This window comes from Pteropus alecto, unplaced genomic scaffold (genome assembly GCF_000325575.1).
Source record: "Pteropus alecto unplaced genomic scaffold, ASM32557v1 scaffold81, whole genome shotgun sequence".
Taxonomy (NCBI): domain Eukaryota; kingdom Metazoa; phylum Chordata; class Mammalia; order Chiroptera; family Pteropodidae; genus Pteropus; species Pteropus alecto.
In genome coordinates this window covers 6,402,930-6,418,912 of record NW_006433378.1, presented here as the reverse complement: position 1 = coordinate 6,418,912, position 15,983 = coordinate 6,402,930, and the positions used below count along the sequence as shown (strand labels likewise).

Genomic DNA, 15,983 nt, shown 5'->3' with positions numbered 1-15,983 from the left:
TTTCTAATATATACAAAATTTCATTCATTCTTTCAACAATTATTTTCGAGCACCTTCCATGTCTCAAACATGATGAATACAACAGACAAAGTTCCCACCCTCATGGAGTTTACATTCTAGTTAGTTTACATTGTGGAGATTAAATAAGTCTAGTGCACTTAAAATATAGTGTCTGGCACATAGAAAGTACTCAACACTTTCAGTGGTGATGATGATGTATATCAATGCTATTCAAAGCCATGAGAGTAGATGAGATCAGCTAGGGAGAAAATACAAGCCAGAGAAAAGGTGCTCAGGAGTGAACCCTTAGTGCTTTCCAACATTTAGAATGTATCTAAGAATGAGCATTGTAATAGAGACTGAGAAGCAATAACCAACAGGGTAGGAGAAAACAAGAGAGTGTGGTGTCATGGAAACAAGAGGACAGTTTCAAAGAGGAAGTATGTTATGTGTCAAATGCTGCTGAAAACTTGAATTCGATAGGAACAGAGAATTAAATTTTGGAATTGCCAATATAGAAAGAAGGTCATTCGTAACTTTGAAAAAATTAATTTCTGTGGCGGCGTGAAGAAGAAGGCTCGATTGGAGTAGGTAGAAGAGACTGGGGAAAGGCAAATCGTAAAAAGGGAAACATGAATGACTATGAAGTATGAAATAAGATAATCAGCTTTAATAGATGCAGAAAAACTGCAAACTGAACCAATAATAAGACACTACTTTGTACCCTATGGATTGGGTAAAACAAACAACAAAAAAAAATTAAATATCTCAGTGAGATGAGAGTGTAGCTAACTGGACCGATCCTGGAACCATTTGGATTATTTAAGTATGTGTGTGCCTGTGACCTCATGAGCTCGCTGTAGGGTTATACGTCAGAAAACTCCCCTACAAGCATGCAAGAAGATAGGTAAAAAGCTTTTATTGAAGGATCATTTATGGTGACACAAAGTTGCAAGCAACTGAGGTTCCATCATTATAGGACTAGATCAGTAAAATGTGGTATGTGCACATGATTGCAGTCAGAAAGGAATGAATCATATCTATTATACAGCTGCGTGGATAGGTCTCAAAAATATGTATAGTGGAAAACATATGAATTAAAATGAGATTTACAGCTTAACACTATTCGTACAGTTTTGTAAAAAAAAAAACTTAAAAAGTTCTATTTTTTCACACATTAGAAGCAGTTTAGAAGACATACATTAAATTCACAAGTGTGGGTGCCCTCTAGAATGGATTATTCTCAAATGCAAATGAATATGTCCCAATACCTTAAAACAAAAACAAAATAAATAACACTCCTTGTTACCATAGCCTCCTTCAGCTACAGTTCAATCTCTGCTCCTTACTCACAAAATCAAATGGGTTTTCAACCTCATTTCCCACCCTCACCAAGTTCTCCCCCTGTTTTCTTTTGTACTTTGGACACACAGAATTGAGTTGACTAGATTCAGTGCAAAACATGCTACCATCCTTGGCATGTGCTATATAGCTATACATCTATAGAATATGTCAAACTCAGAAAACACAGAGAATAATGTAACAACTGTGTGTGACATCACCCATATTTAAGTAGTTTTAAGGTTTTGCCATAGTTACTCTCTACATTGTTAAAGAAAAATACACAGTTAAAACCTTCATTTTTACTCTTCCGCATACAAAGATAACCACCGGTGACACTGGCCCCAACAAGTTCCTCAAGTTGATAAGTGATGAGAGTAAAAGGAGTTTGTGGGGGTGGAGAGGGTCTGCCACCACCATGAATGATAATAGCTAGCAGCAGTTAACGCAGTGCTCACTACGTGCTTGACACTGTTCTCCTCTTTACATATATTAAAACGCTTTTAATTCTCAGAACACTCCTGTGTTGTAATAACCATTCTACAGATAAGGAAACTGAAGTGCCTAAAGTCACATAGCTAGCAGGAAGCAGAGCCAGAATTTGAAGTTAGGCTGGCTTTAAAGTTCTTGCATGACACCTCTAAGGCATCCTCTCTTAGGAGTGTATTTAAAAAAGTGGTGAGCTTTCGTTTTTCCTTTTCTTCAGTTATTTCCGCCATTTAAAAATATAAAGAGAGCCTTCAATTTTTCATTGAAAAAAAAATTCCCCTGGGCATGGATCTCTGAGTGCCTTGCTTGTTCTTCCATTCTGCTCCTTCCATGCAGCACTTCGAACCAGATTTTTAATTTTTTTTGATGTTTTCTTAATCCAGAAAATTTGAGCATGTAATATCTTTCCACTATAAAGTTTTTATTTATTGTTTTTTCAAACATTATGCTAACTTAATATACCCTCCAAATGAATGTAAAGTTTTATATTCTTCTATAAAACAGCTAACTATGAATACCTTTCATATTAGTAGATTCCAGAAACCTTTCTAAATAACAGGATTCTCTTAAATGACTAATTACTACAAATCGGATGCCTCTGTAATGTTATCCAGCAAGCAGCTGGCTTCGTATGAAGAGAGGCTAAGAGCTCTTTTTTGTTTCGTTCGTTTAAAATCATTTGCTTCCTATTTAATATCTGCAAAGAACGCAGTCAGATCATAGTAGAATTTGCTGTTGTAAATTTTGGATTGTTTCCATGGGTTCCGCCTTACATCTGCATGGTGTTTAAAGCCAGTGCTTCCTTTCTTTTTGTAGGCATTCAGGGCCTTTTGCCTCATAATCCAATGTCATGCTGAATGACAGAAATTTGAAGTTGAATTTATTTAACTATAGAGAAGGACTGCACAGAACAATACACTTATTTAAGAACTCCTTGTCTCAGAAACTGAAGGAGCTGTCTAGTGCAGGTGGCTTAATCTCTCTGCCGCTTATCCTAACTGTGTTCCTTTATTTATTAAGGACAGGAACTGGACATTCTGCTTTCAATAACAAAAGGACCCTATGCTATAGTATGCCAGAACCAATAATAAACGAATAGGATGCTTACGCCTCATTCAGAACAGTAAATATACGGCCTATGCATTTTAAAAACAATTCTTAGTCCTCCTTTATGAGAGAAAAAATAACCCAAAGTGAAAAAACAGCTGTGAAAATATATTAATCAATTTCTAATTATACACTGGTGGGCTATTTACATTATGGATTATTCATAATGAATCTTTTTTTCTCAGTTCTGTGTGGTATCTTCTCGTCTTATATAAAATTATTTATTTGTTGACATTACTGTGTTTTCTGTTTCTGTTTACTTCACGTGACAGCCTTCAGGGGTTTCTGTATTTTAAAGTAAAACATTTATTTGCTTTCCTTATTTTTACTCAGAGATACTGTAAATACATAGTAAATAATCTGAAAGAAGTGGCTTCTCTACTCATTGGGTACTCTGAATTAAACATTAAGCTATCTATGCTTATCTTGAAACAGGGAGAAAGGGTGATTTAAGTGGGTATGTAGAGAGAATAATACTGGAGAGTATAGTAGTTTTCCCTTCTTGAGATGGGTCATGAATGTGTAATTTATCTTCCTTTAAACCTAGTAAATTCTAGAACTGTGATGCAACAGTACATTCAAATGTGAGGCTAAGAATACTTCCAGTGCTATAAAAATGGTTTTGAATTAGCTGCCGTTTTTACTGTCTACTATTCTACTAATTATGAGGTAATTGAGAATTAATTGCATAAAATTCACATATTCAAGTACCAATTGTTTGGTATAGCTGCATTTAGAAGTAATAACATAAAATTTATCATATAGTCATGGACTCAGACCTATGCTTCATCTAGTTTAAGATTATCCTGACAAGAGCACCAAGGGACATTTAATAGGAAGGCATAATTGGTCTCTCTGATGTCAGTCTCATAAAGTCACTCACGATGACATCACTTTGTCTTAATATCTTTCATTAATTATAATATATTTTTAAACTTTCAAAAATTAAAATCTAAACCACCTCTCAGAATTAGACATTTCACTAATGTACTACATATTTTATGTAAAATAATGCTTTCCATTTGTCTTAAATATACCTCTTTAAAGATTATGGGATATGCTACGCAGATCTACAGCCACACTAAGCACACTTTTATGGACAAATATCCCCTTCCAGCTTTTATATTCTGAGAGTCAGTGTAAGTGATTTAGAAAGATAAGGACAGCAGATGAGGCCAACCTGAGTCTGAATCATGGGATTACTTCTAACTAGCTATGTGACCTTTGATAAGTTAGTTATTTAATCAGGTCTTCAGAGTCTTCACTGGTAAAAATAAAACATGTAACTGTTTTCTGTGGTCGTTGTGACTGTGAATGAAATGATGTGGAAGAAAGCACTGTGCACAGTGCCTGGACATAGCACACTGCCAATAAACATCAGCTTCCTTCCCTGCTTGTTCTTCAGGGGATGAGTTGAAATCTTTTAGCTGTGCCTGTGTGAATAGATCTCCTCTGCACACCCACATGAACTTAATAACAAATCAACACATTGTACAACATTCATGAGATTGCCTTATTTCCAAAGGTTATACTCAAAAACAAATTCTCTGAGTGTATGTTATTTTGTCTTTTCTCTCATGTAATGATATCACTTGATAAATGGAAAAGATGTACCCCACATATACTATTTATCAGGTAAGTCCATACTGAATATTATTTCTAGGGGCCATCTTCTCAAATTGTTCCCCTCAGCCAAGTTTAAAATCTTCAGTCAGTTTGACTGCAGGCTAATGCATTTACTCTTTGTAAGATATAGGCAAGAGAATCAGAAAGGATCTCATGTTTTCCTCATCTGAAAAATGAGACTATTTTAGCACCTGCAAGGCAATTTGAGGGATAAAATTACATAATGTGTCTGAAAGTAATGGATATGTGTAAAATTTATGCCAATACCTGATAAATTCTAATTAAAGCATTTGTTTAGAGTGAATTTATTTTCTGTTTTAAGGAAATGGCTCTTCATATATCATATATCTTCATAAAACAGATTGAAGATATATATATAGAGAGAGAAAGTTCATGTATTTGTATGCATGCATGAAGATTTTAAATTTTATTGTTAAAAATATGTTATTAAAATACCTGAGCAGATGTAACATAGAAATTTTATAATTGCGGTGTTTTAAATATTTTGTTTTCACAGAAAACAGTTAGTCAGTCTACGTAAGTTTGTTTTCTACCTTTCCAAAATAAGTGCCAACAAGGGCTGTCCCTGGGGCTGCGGTTCAGATCTCAGTTCCCACACGCAGGCTCGAGGCAGGACTCAGATAAATCAAGCATTTGTTCTCTCTGCTTTAGTTTCAGTTCTGCATCCACACATGTTAGACACGGCTGATTGAATAATCTTCCTCACACACTGTTTGAATTCTCCAGTTCTAGACTCGATGGAAGCCAATTTCTTGCTTGTATTTTCTTGGCTTTGAAAGTCACTAAAATGCCTATTAGTCATTACCCAAAGTTAACAGATTCTTTACCTGGAGTCTACACAAGGTTTGTCTATTTTGCTTCTACCAGGAGCCTCAGCAATCCATTTCAGTTCCGGGCCACAAGAGCTGGCCCAGGCGCTCAAGTGTTTCTCGAGTGAGCCACATGATCAGAAATTCATACGTGTGTCAGCAACATACATTTCCTTTGGAAATATTAGTAAAATTTAGCCTCTTAGCTGTTTGAAAAGTAGCATGATGTTGGAGGCAGGAAGAGGCCAATAAATTGGGTCTGTCAAAACCCATTAATTCCATGGGGTTTCAGGGCAGAGATGAGCTGTGTATGGTCATCCAGGAAAAGTAGAATAAACAGCTGCATTATTCTTCAAGCTGTGAGGCAACTCCAAAAGAATGTGGTTTACTCTATGAAAATATCTGGACACTTAAAGTACCCTAACCAGATGAATACATTGTGTCATTTCAGATTTACAACATCTAGTAGAGGTACTTGAGCTAAAACTCCAGAAGGCAGTGACGGAGCTGGACAAATATAAAGAAAAGCTCATGTAAGATGGTGAACATTAAACAGTCTGTAAGAATTTAGAAAAACCCTGATATGCTCTCTGTGACTCCTTTGATAGTGATTCAGTTGCGTGGGTATGGTCTACTGCTGCTTTTCTAAACTACTTTTCTAACTTGGATTGTACACTGAAGGACCTGTAAATATTTTTAAGTACATGAGATGTTTCCTTCCTTCAATCAAAAACTTACCTATCCACGCATTAAAGCTTTCCCTGGTTGTTCCAATGTAGCAGCTTAATGTGAAACATTCTCTGAACTTTTTCTCTTATTGTTGTCCCTTTATTATCTGCCCAAGAGAAACAACATTGAAGTTGTTTCTTAAAAAGTTGAAAATCTTTGAAATGCTGGAGTACTTATGCTTTATATAACTGGTAAATAAAATATTGACAAACAAATGATAAGAAAACACATTTGTAAAATATACAGAGCACTTGTAAAAATAAATTTATTTCAGAAATTTTATAAATTACAGTATATAGTATGTCTATAATTATAACACTAGAATAGACTTTATATAATCTTTGAAAAGTAAGTAAATTCTTTTACTTTGTAGTATAGAATCTGGTAGCTCTGGTGCTCTGGTTTTTGGTTCTTATACTTTAGAAGGATGCACCTCAGAAGAAATATAAATATTTAGAATGCTTAGCAACCAAATACATTGAACATGGGCAACACCTAAGAATAGTATGTTCAATAAAATTTTTAATAACACAAGGGGGAACAAATTCCAAAAATGCCCTATCGAATTAATGTATACTTGGATTATTTGTAGCAAAATAATTTATTTTTTGAAAAACAGGGAAAACCTAATATTCATGTTTCTGGGTGAGAAGAAACATGAAAAACAGAAATAAGATGGTGACTGCCAGAAAAAAATCGTTGTTCCCCAGCCTCTATCTACTACTATCAGGGAGGGCTTTAGCCATAAGAATGTCTCATGTGGAAGGCCACAACTACTGTGTGATTTTGGCTTCTTGGAGCCCAAGAAGGAAGAGGGTACAGTCCAAGAATAGAGAGGAAGGGCTGGAACTTGTAAACATAGCAAGACCTGGCATATAGGGTGGAGCAGAGTCCTGGCAAGTGAGGAGAGAAGTTAAGTACAAAAATAAGCATACTGAGGAAAAGGAATAAAGCTCATTGGTTGTGACATGAGTTGATTTTTGCGAAATAACTGTGCACAGAATTCTCTCTATATACATGGAGCTTGCCCATTTAATATTAACACATGCTTTGTGGTATTTTTTGTTAATTATAATTTCGCATAATTTATAATACTAGTGCTAAGAAATAATGAGTTAGAGTAGATTAGAGTAGGAGGAAGAAATATACCACCTCACCAATGTCCATCAATTGAATCTGGTTTCCACCTGGAGGAAATCACTGTACAATTGTACAAATTCTGATGCTCTTGTTTCAGTTTGTAAAACCAGTGCTTCCTGCCTATAGAAGAACTTCTTAAAGTTGGGAAACAGGCAGATATTCATTTTTAGAAAATTTGAGTTATTAAAACTAGAGCCACTTATGGCCCCAACTGCTAGAGACATTTCTCGATGCCGCCTGTACCCAGCTCTTCCATTTCTATGCCATCTGCGCTCCCTCACTACTAGGATGAAGTGAAGTAGGATGGGCATTTAGGATCAGAGCCTGGGACTGCTCAGGGTGCTTAGAGCTCAGGAGGTCCCCAGTAGTATATGAATACTGTTTATAGACTAAAACCAAATTTGTGACTCAGCCATTGTTTTATGATAAATTAAGTTTGAAATCAAAATAATTTACTCAATAATTTTGACATAACAATTGGCCGATAAATTGGATATTTACTATTTATATTCAAACCTTTTGAACTTCCAGAAATTGGAAGGTACTGTGAAATCAGAATTGTCTAAAATTTTAATCCTCACTCTGTGTGGGGGCTAGGGGTGGGAATGCGTTTCACCTTTCGAACTTAAGATCATTCTTTTGTTGTTTAACAATTTTTAAATGTTTCCACGTAAGTTTTGTGGATTTTCACTTAAGGGGAAGAGTCAGTTTTTTAAACGGATGAAATCAAGGTTCTTTTTTTTCCTAAGGTTTGTAATAAAATATTTTCTAAAACTTATAATAACTTGTTATAGTAGAAACAGATTTTTATCAGTTAGGATGCCTTGGACTATAAGTTTCAGAGGTAGAGTAGTTTTAAGTTTAGTCAATTCAGTAGCTCAGCAATATCTCCATGCATCTGTCTTCATCCCGCTGCCCTCAGCACTGTCTCCACCCCAAAGGCTAGGTCCCTTGTGATCATCAGATGGCATCAGTTCCAGGTACCACATCAAAATGTAACCACCCCGAGGGTAGGAAGGTCCTGTTTTTCCGGTGTCTCTTTAGAAGTGAGAAAAAAATTTTTCCCAGAAGCCACCAAACAGCCCTCTCTTTATGTTTCTTTGGTTAGAACACTTTACATACCTTCCCCTAAATGAGTCACTGTCAAGGGGAATTGGACAAGCACAATTAGTTTAGACAAAGCAGGATTTATCCTAAGAGCATACAATAATGGGGCTCTGATGGCCAGGAAGGAAGCTGCAGTGAACGTTCAGCCAGTAACCAGTAGTGTTTGCTGAAGAGGTAATGTTTGTTAATGATGCTCTGAAAAGTTGATAATAAAATTTTCTGCAAATTTTATTTGTGTCATAATATCAAGATTAATTTAGAGAAGACCTCCCTCAAGTAATGAAAAATATGGATGCTATGGAATACAACTTTATTACTTTTATATTTATATGCCCACACACATATAGCTTAGGAATATACTTTTATAACTGTCATATATATGTATACATATACATATGTGTGTCTATATATACATATACATACATGAGGATAAACACAGATAAGTAAGACTAACAAAAAAGACTGATATTCATGAGAAATTTTGAGGAATTCCTGAAAAGAATACATAAGAAGGTTTATAAAAAGGGTCAGCTCTATGGAGAAATAAACCAGAGGAAAACCAGTTGTGTGGTGGGATGCAACAGGCAGGACCTTCCTTAGAATCCATTAACTCAATGAGAAGGAAATAGGACCTGGCGAATCATCAGAACAGTGGTTCTCAAACTCCAATCTGCAAGAGAATCCTGGGGAGTTTGTTGAAACTATATGATGGTATGACCCCACGGACCCGATCCCAGGATCAGTTTCTCGGCTCCATTCTCACAGATACTCTGATTTTACATTTGGGTCTGGCAATCAGCATTTTTAATGTGTGCCCCACGCGATTCTGGTGGTTTCATGAAGCTCACTCTGAGGAATCATATTTGGAACATTAAAGCCACTGGCCCCTCACCAAACCCCCTCCAATGAGCAGGCCCTATATGGAGCAGCATATGTGAAGCATCTGCATCCAATGAGTATGGGGACTGGAGCTGGGAAGTTTGGCAGTTACTGAAACCCAGGAGAGGCTGGGGTCCCCACATCTCAAGACAAAGCTCTAGTGCCCCCACCACACCTGGCCCCTTCATTATAACATACAAAAACAACCTAGGGCAAAAATAAACAGCAAAATAGACAAGTAAACAGAGAATCTTAAGGCTGAGGATGAACACCCACCCAAAGATTACCAGAAAAAACTCCCCTCGCCCCCAAATGGCTTTGAACTCATACAGGAAAGCTTTACACCCAAGGAAATTGTTCAATAGCAAATAAAACGTTAAGATAAATTTAAAAAGTTAAGATATCCTCCAAAGTATGTCCGCCATTATAACGATGAAAGAAGAATAGGCTGTTATGGAAAAGTAGCTATTAGGAACTTAACAGATTAAGAATATGATTAGAAAAATGATTCTATTCATGTTAAAAATATGTGAATGTACACACACATATATATATGAATTTAAATGCATTGAATAAATGGCTAGTAGGATTACAACAGTTCTCTGCAAGTGAGAGTGGGGTGTATAGAGAATTTTATTTAACTCTATATACTTATATATTGCTTAAATAGCATACAGTGTGAATGTATTAACTTTCATGGATGTAATAAAAATAAAATTTGCTTAAAATGATTTGTAATTTATCAATTACTAATTATGTATAAAATGGTTATAGAAATATATTTCTAATTTAGGGACCTTTGTAAACTACTGACACTGATTTTATTTAACTAATAATTTGAGCAATGATCAGTTTATGACCATCATAAATTACTGATTTGTAAAGCTCTTACTTGACCTCTGAGCAACATCTGACACAGTTGACCAGCCTGTTCTTGGAGCATTCTCTATTATCACCTTCTGACATATAATGTTCTTCTGATTTTCTTCTTACCTCTCTGGTTATTCAAGAGTATTTTCGCCTTGCAAGTAGGTGGCCTGGTGGCATTCCTCTGTCACACTATAGATCCACTTCCACATGATCCTAGATTGAACAAGCTAGATTTGCTTCATTCATTTATTCAATACAGAATGCTTACCAAGTGGTGATGATGTGTCATGACTGTTGTGTATAGGCACTAGATATTGGAAGAAGAAGATTGACAAGCTCCAATAGAACTGTTTGAGTAATTTCAGGTAATGTTAAGTGCTGCAAAAATATAAAACAGGCATAATAGAATGTGAGTGATGGGGAGTGGTGATATATACTTTTGATAGAGTGGCATCCCTGAGCAGACGTCCTTTGCGAGTTAAGATCTGAGTACAGAAAGGAGATATCAATGCTAAAATGCTAACATCTGGAAGCAGAGAGATCAAGGACAAGGCCATAAATTCTTGGGAGTGAGTTTTACAAGTTCAAGAAACATGAAGAAGGCCAACTGTGGTAGACAAACTAACGGCTTCCAAAGATTTTTATGCCCTAATCCCTGGAATCTGAGTATGTTACTTTACATGGCAAAAGGGACTGCGCACGTGTGAGTAAATTAAGGATTTTGAGATAGGGAGATTATCTTGGGTTATTTGGGCGAGTCCAATGTAATTGAAAATGTCCTAAGAGGAAAGCAAGAGAGTCTAAGTCACAAACGTAGTTGTGAAGATGGAAGCAGAGGTTGGAGTGATGAGATTTAAAAGATGGAGGAAGGGGCCACAAGCTGAGGCAAGAGAGTGAACTAATCTGATTTGTTTCAAACAATCGGCATGGCTGCTACATGGAGAAAGGAGTGAGAGTACAAGAACATTCGGGGAGGCTAAGCGGGCAGCTGTGGGTTCACACAAGCGAGAAGTGACTGGTTTAGTATAAGGATATAGTGTGGAGATGGAGAAAAATATATGTCAGAGGTTAATCTAATAGGGTTTACTGATGGAGTAGATGTGGCTGCAGAAGAAGGGGACTGGAAAGGAAGTGGAGAGAATAGAGGATGAGGTTTGGGGGATTTTAGCCTCAGGGTAGATAGCTGAGATCAGTATAGTATAGTGACTAAACCTTGGCTCTAGATCAGACTGCTGGGGTTCAAACCCCAGCATTACTAGTTCGTAGTTATGTCACTTTGAGCATGTTAACTAATCTCTCTGGTTTCAGTTTTTTCAACTCTTACCAAGGGAATAAGGGTTGCTTTGAGGGTTGCATTAGATATAGAAGGTGTTGTCTGTTAGTACCATTATTGTGTTGGTGCCATTTATTGAAGTGAGAAATCTGTAAAAGTAATAGATACAGAGGTGAGGGGACTAAAAAACAATGCTTTTAATCTGTTAAATTTGAGATGCCTTTTGGACATAAAGTGCAAATATCAAGGAAGCAGTTTGAGAATTGCTATTTCATATAAGAACTTGGATGTATTTGACCCTTGCCTTTCAGAATCAGGGAAATACCCAATTATTTTATCTGATTTCCTCTGCTTTGATTGGCAGAAGCAGCAGGGGCCTTTCTGAAGGCTTATTCAAAGCAGTTGAAGAGAAAGGATTAACACTATTTGCTGAGAGTTAAAGAAGGAATGCAGTAAAGGAGATGTAGGCATTTTTTCTATGCCTTCCATTTGCTCCCCTCCTAACGAAGGGTAACAATTGGGTAGTGAAGGGTAGACCATAGAAAGAGTGGCTTAACTGGAGTGGGGGTGGGAGCTGACCGTGGGGAGGGGAATTCTTGGGATGGTAGGCTCCCTAGGGAGCAGGCTTTAAAAAAAAAAAGTGCAGTCAAGATTAATTGTCCACATAGTAAAGTAACTCTTAAAGGATTTCTACCATCTCTGCCTCTAGATTTGGAAAAGTGTGTACAAGAGTCTGAACACAGAGTGAAAGTTGTGGTGAGGCTGCTGAATTTCAAAGCATTTTTTAAAGTAACATTTTTATACATTTTGAAAGCAAATGTATAAAACTTGGAAAATACAGGAATATATAAAAAAGAACATTACAGTTATATTTTGATATATCCTAAGAGTCCATTTATCTGAATAATGTACATTTTTAAACATATTTTCACTTAATGTATCCTGGACATTTTCCATGTCAATACATAATATACTTATTGATTATTATGAAATGGCTATATAGTATTCCATTGATTGGATGAACCATAACTTATTTACTAATCCCTTGTTTTTTAAAATTTCCAAATTTTTCAGTTTTGTAAGTAAGGTACTTTGCAATTCATACAGATAAATCTTTCCACTCACATACAGTAATTTCCTTAAGATAAATTTGGCTAGAATCAAATTTACATATTTTTAAGGCTTTTAATGCATAATGAGTCATTGCACTCCAATAAGATTATACTGATTTTCAATTTCAGCAGCATTTGTAAATACCCATCTCTCCACTGCCTAGCCAATATTGGCTATTATAACTAAAAAAGAAAAAAAAGTTATTAGATTAATTGATGAAAAATTATATCCCTGCGTATTTAGTTCTTTGTATTCTTTCCTTTGTCAATGGCCTGAGCAGAACCTTTGCCCACTTTTCTAATGGCATGTTAATCTTTTCCCGATGTTTTCTTTTCTAATATTTTATTTGGAAATAATTTTCCAATTCTGTGCTTCTCATTAAAATATATACCTAGCTATAGCAACCATTAATAATTTTTGCCTATCTGGTTTTTATCATAGTGGTTGCTAAATGATGATTTTCCAGCTCCAGCCCTCCTTTCCTCTTATTAGTCATCCCTCAGCATTTTACTGTAAGCAAGAGCCTCTCTTCTTCCCATTAAAAAAAAAAATTATTGTTGGTATGGACTCATGAATTTCTGTTTTTTCAATGGATTATAATTTATTGCCGTACTTAATTATTTTGGTACACAGATTGTCCTGGGCTTAGTTAGTGGAACCCCCTTCAAGCTGGCTCACGTGACATTGGAACATGATCCTACCAAAGATCCTAAGCACTTTCTTACTTTCTGGCATAAGAAGATGTTTCATATGTACCTGCCCTGCTCTACTCTTGCATTCAGCCATTTCTCTGAGTACTCCTTCTTTTGAAGGGGAACAGTATTAGAGACCAAGATCTAGGCTCTAAGTATGCTCCTGGGCTACTTGATTCTGGTGATGGTTTTATGGGCTTATATATACATTAAACAGTTTATTATAAACCAATGCAATTTCTTAATAAAGCTGTTTTACAAAAAGGAGATAAGGAAATAATGTTGTATAAAGACATGTTTTACAAAAAAAAAAAGGAAAACTAAAATATAGAGTTCAGGAATAAAACTTGGGTAATAAACTCCTAAGAAATCCAAAGTGATTACCATAAAATTCACGAGAATGTTTTTTTTAGAGTAGAGGGACTTCGCTCTGTTGGAACCAGGGACATGAAGCATCTAGGGCAGCCGGTAAAGTTTTATTTTTTGACCTGGATGGTAGTTATAGGAATATTCTTCTTATAATAATAATTCATTATACTATGTATTTGTTTTATGCAATTTTCTATACCTTACAATTTCTTCATCTTTTACAATAAAAAGGTATAAAACAAATGAATGTTATTCACGTTCGTGATGCTTTTTAAAATATTACTTGTTAAAAACTAAAATCGTTCTGGAACTAGGGCAAACCCATTGATAATTTAACTAACATTTCACTGTATAGTATATAAGCTATTTTAAGGTCCATTCAGATAATGACTTACTGAACAGTTTATATAAACTTAAATTGGAATATTAATCTTTCTTAATATATTAAAATTTTGAGTATTGTTACAAAACCCAATTATATAAGATCAAGACAAATGCTTAGTTCAGTTTTAGAATTTCCATTTGGTTCTTGTTAATAGTTTCTATTTCTCTGCTGAGACTTTTCATCTTTTCATTAATTAGAGTAGATTTTTCTTTATGTCTTTGAGCAGAATTATAATTGCTCCTTTAACAATCCTCATCTGCTAATTTCAATATTTGGGTCATCGCAGAGTCAATCCCCATTAACTGTCTTTTCTCTTGAGAATGGATCATGCTTTTCTGTTTCTTCCTATGTGGGCGAATTTTTATTCTGGACATTGTGAACGTTATGGAGACTCTGGATTCTGTTATATTTCTCCAAATAATGGTTGGGGTGGTGTTGCTTTAAGCAGGGAACTGATTTGGTTGGCTTCAGACGGCTGACTCTCTAGAGGGCAGTAGCTCCAGTTTCACTTCAGTTCTTGGGACTCGCTCTCTCTGGCTCTCTCATATTCAGCGTTTGCCCTTGACCGCAGCTGTGGTTTCCCCAAACAGTCCTCTAGTTTAGGCCAGAACGACTGTGAGTTTCCTACCAGTTTTCTCTCAGAATTTTAGTTCCTCATGGTGCAGACTGTAGCCTGCCCTCAGGTTTAAAGTCATTAAACAAACAAACAAATGAACAAACAAACAAAGCTACTACCTGCTGTCACCTCACTCCAAGTGTTAACTTCCCTCCAGAATCTGCCTGCTTTTGGTCACTTTCCAATACCTTCGCACAGGGATTTTTCTTTTCTTTTTTAAATGTTACCAAAGTTTCTGGTTTTTTATTTAAATGCAGATCAATCTGATAGGTGCTTAGCTGGCCATAATAAAAGTAGACTAAGGTTTTTCTTTTTTTAAGAAATAATACTTCGAAAGTGATAAGAATTTTTTTCTAAGTAAAATAGTGGTATAGAAGAAAAACACATGTAGTCAAACTAACAGACTAGATTTTGGGGGGCATAGAAAAATCCTTTGACTATATGTTTCTAACTTCAAGGAACTCTGCATACATAACAACAAATAGAATATAAAGATAGAAAAGAAATAAAGGAAAAACATGTTTAAAGAAAGGAAACAATTATACTTTATTTTGAAATAAAGTATTTGAAACTTTTTATATTATTTTAGGAATAAATCTAATGAAGCTGATGACTGTCAGAGAGAACTTAGAAAACTGAAGTTTGAATCCATTATTTTTGAGTCACGGTATGCATTGCAAATGTTTTAATTAATATTTTTTAGTAATTAATTTGAAACCTTATTTTCAGTAATATTTTATTTAAAATGTACTTAGCTTTTCTTATTGTATTGTTTACATATACAATACCAGATTTGAGTTTATAATATCTTGAAGCTATTCATTGATTTTTACCTCTGCCTAGGTGATAAAGTTTTAATATCACAAAACTATCCATTTTCTTAGCGTTCTTAATTTTTATAAGTTAGAGTTATAGTCTATAATTTCAAATGGGATTTTCATATATCTTTGATAAACATAAAAATATGGTATCTAATGCATATTGATTTTTTTTTCTATTCCTTTTTAGCCACACCAGATTGCTTAAAGAAAAAGAAGACTCTTTAACTGCCTGTCAACAAATATATAAAACTTTACAGGAAGAACTGACTACAAAGAAAAGTCAAGAAGAAGCCATAAAAAGAAGAATTAACCTCGCAGAAAATGAACTAGAGATAACCAAAGCTCTTCTGAATCAGACAAAGGAAGAGGTTATAACACTGAAAAATGAAAGGTACAGTCAAGAATAATTTCTTCCCCAAATATTTTATGTTTATGTCAGTATTCCATACATATTCAAAACATCAGTGTCTCACATACTTTACTAAGAAAAAAACACAGGATTAAAGATTTATTTCACCTACAAGTTCATTGCATTCTATCACATCATTTTACAGGGATCAAACTAAAGCTTAACTTGGTTGAATTATATGCCTAAA

The 15,983-nt window shown here is 35.2% G+C and overlaps 1 protein-coding gene across 13 annotated transcripts in view; it reads left to right on the top strand.

The window, feature by feature from the left end:
* Window positions 1-15,983, top strand: part of LEKR1 (leucine, glutamate and lysine rich 1) — a 170,540-nt gene that overhangs the window by 98,271 nt on the left and 56,286 nt on the right. For 12 of the 13 annotated variants that reach the window (XM_015586544.2, XM_015586543.2, XM_015586538.2 and 9 more), the window contains 3 exons: window positions 5,845-5,926; window positions 15,156-15,233; window positions 15,575-15,778. In XM_015586544.2, coding sequence (XP_015442030.1) covers window positions 5,845-5,926; window positions 15,156-15,233; window positions 15,575-15,778 — 364 coding nt within the window. The remainder of the gene's footprint in view (window positions 1-5,844; window positions 5,927-15,155; window positions 15,234-15,574; window positions 15,779-15,983) is intronic. The other variant, XM_025044219.1, reaches the window with a different exon arrangement.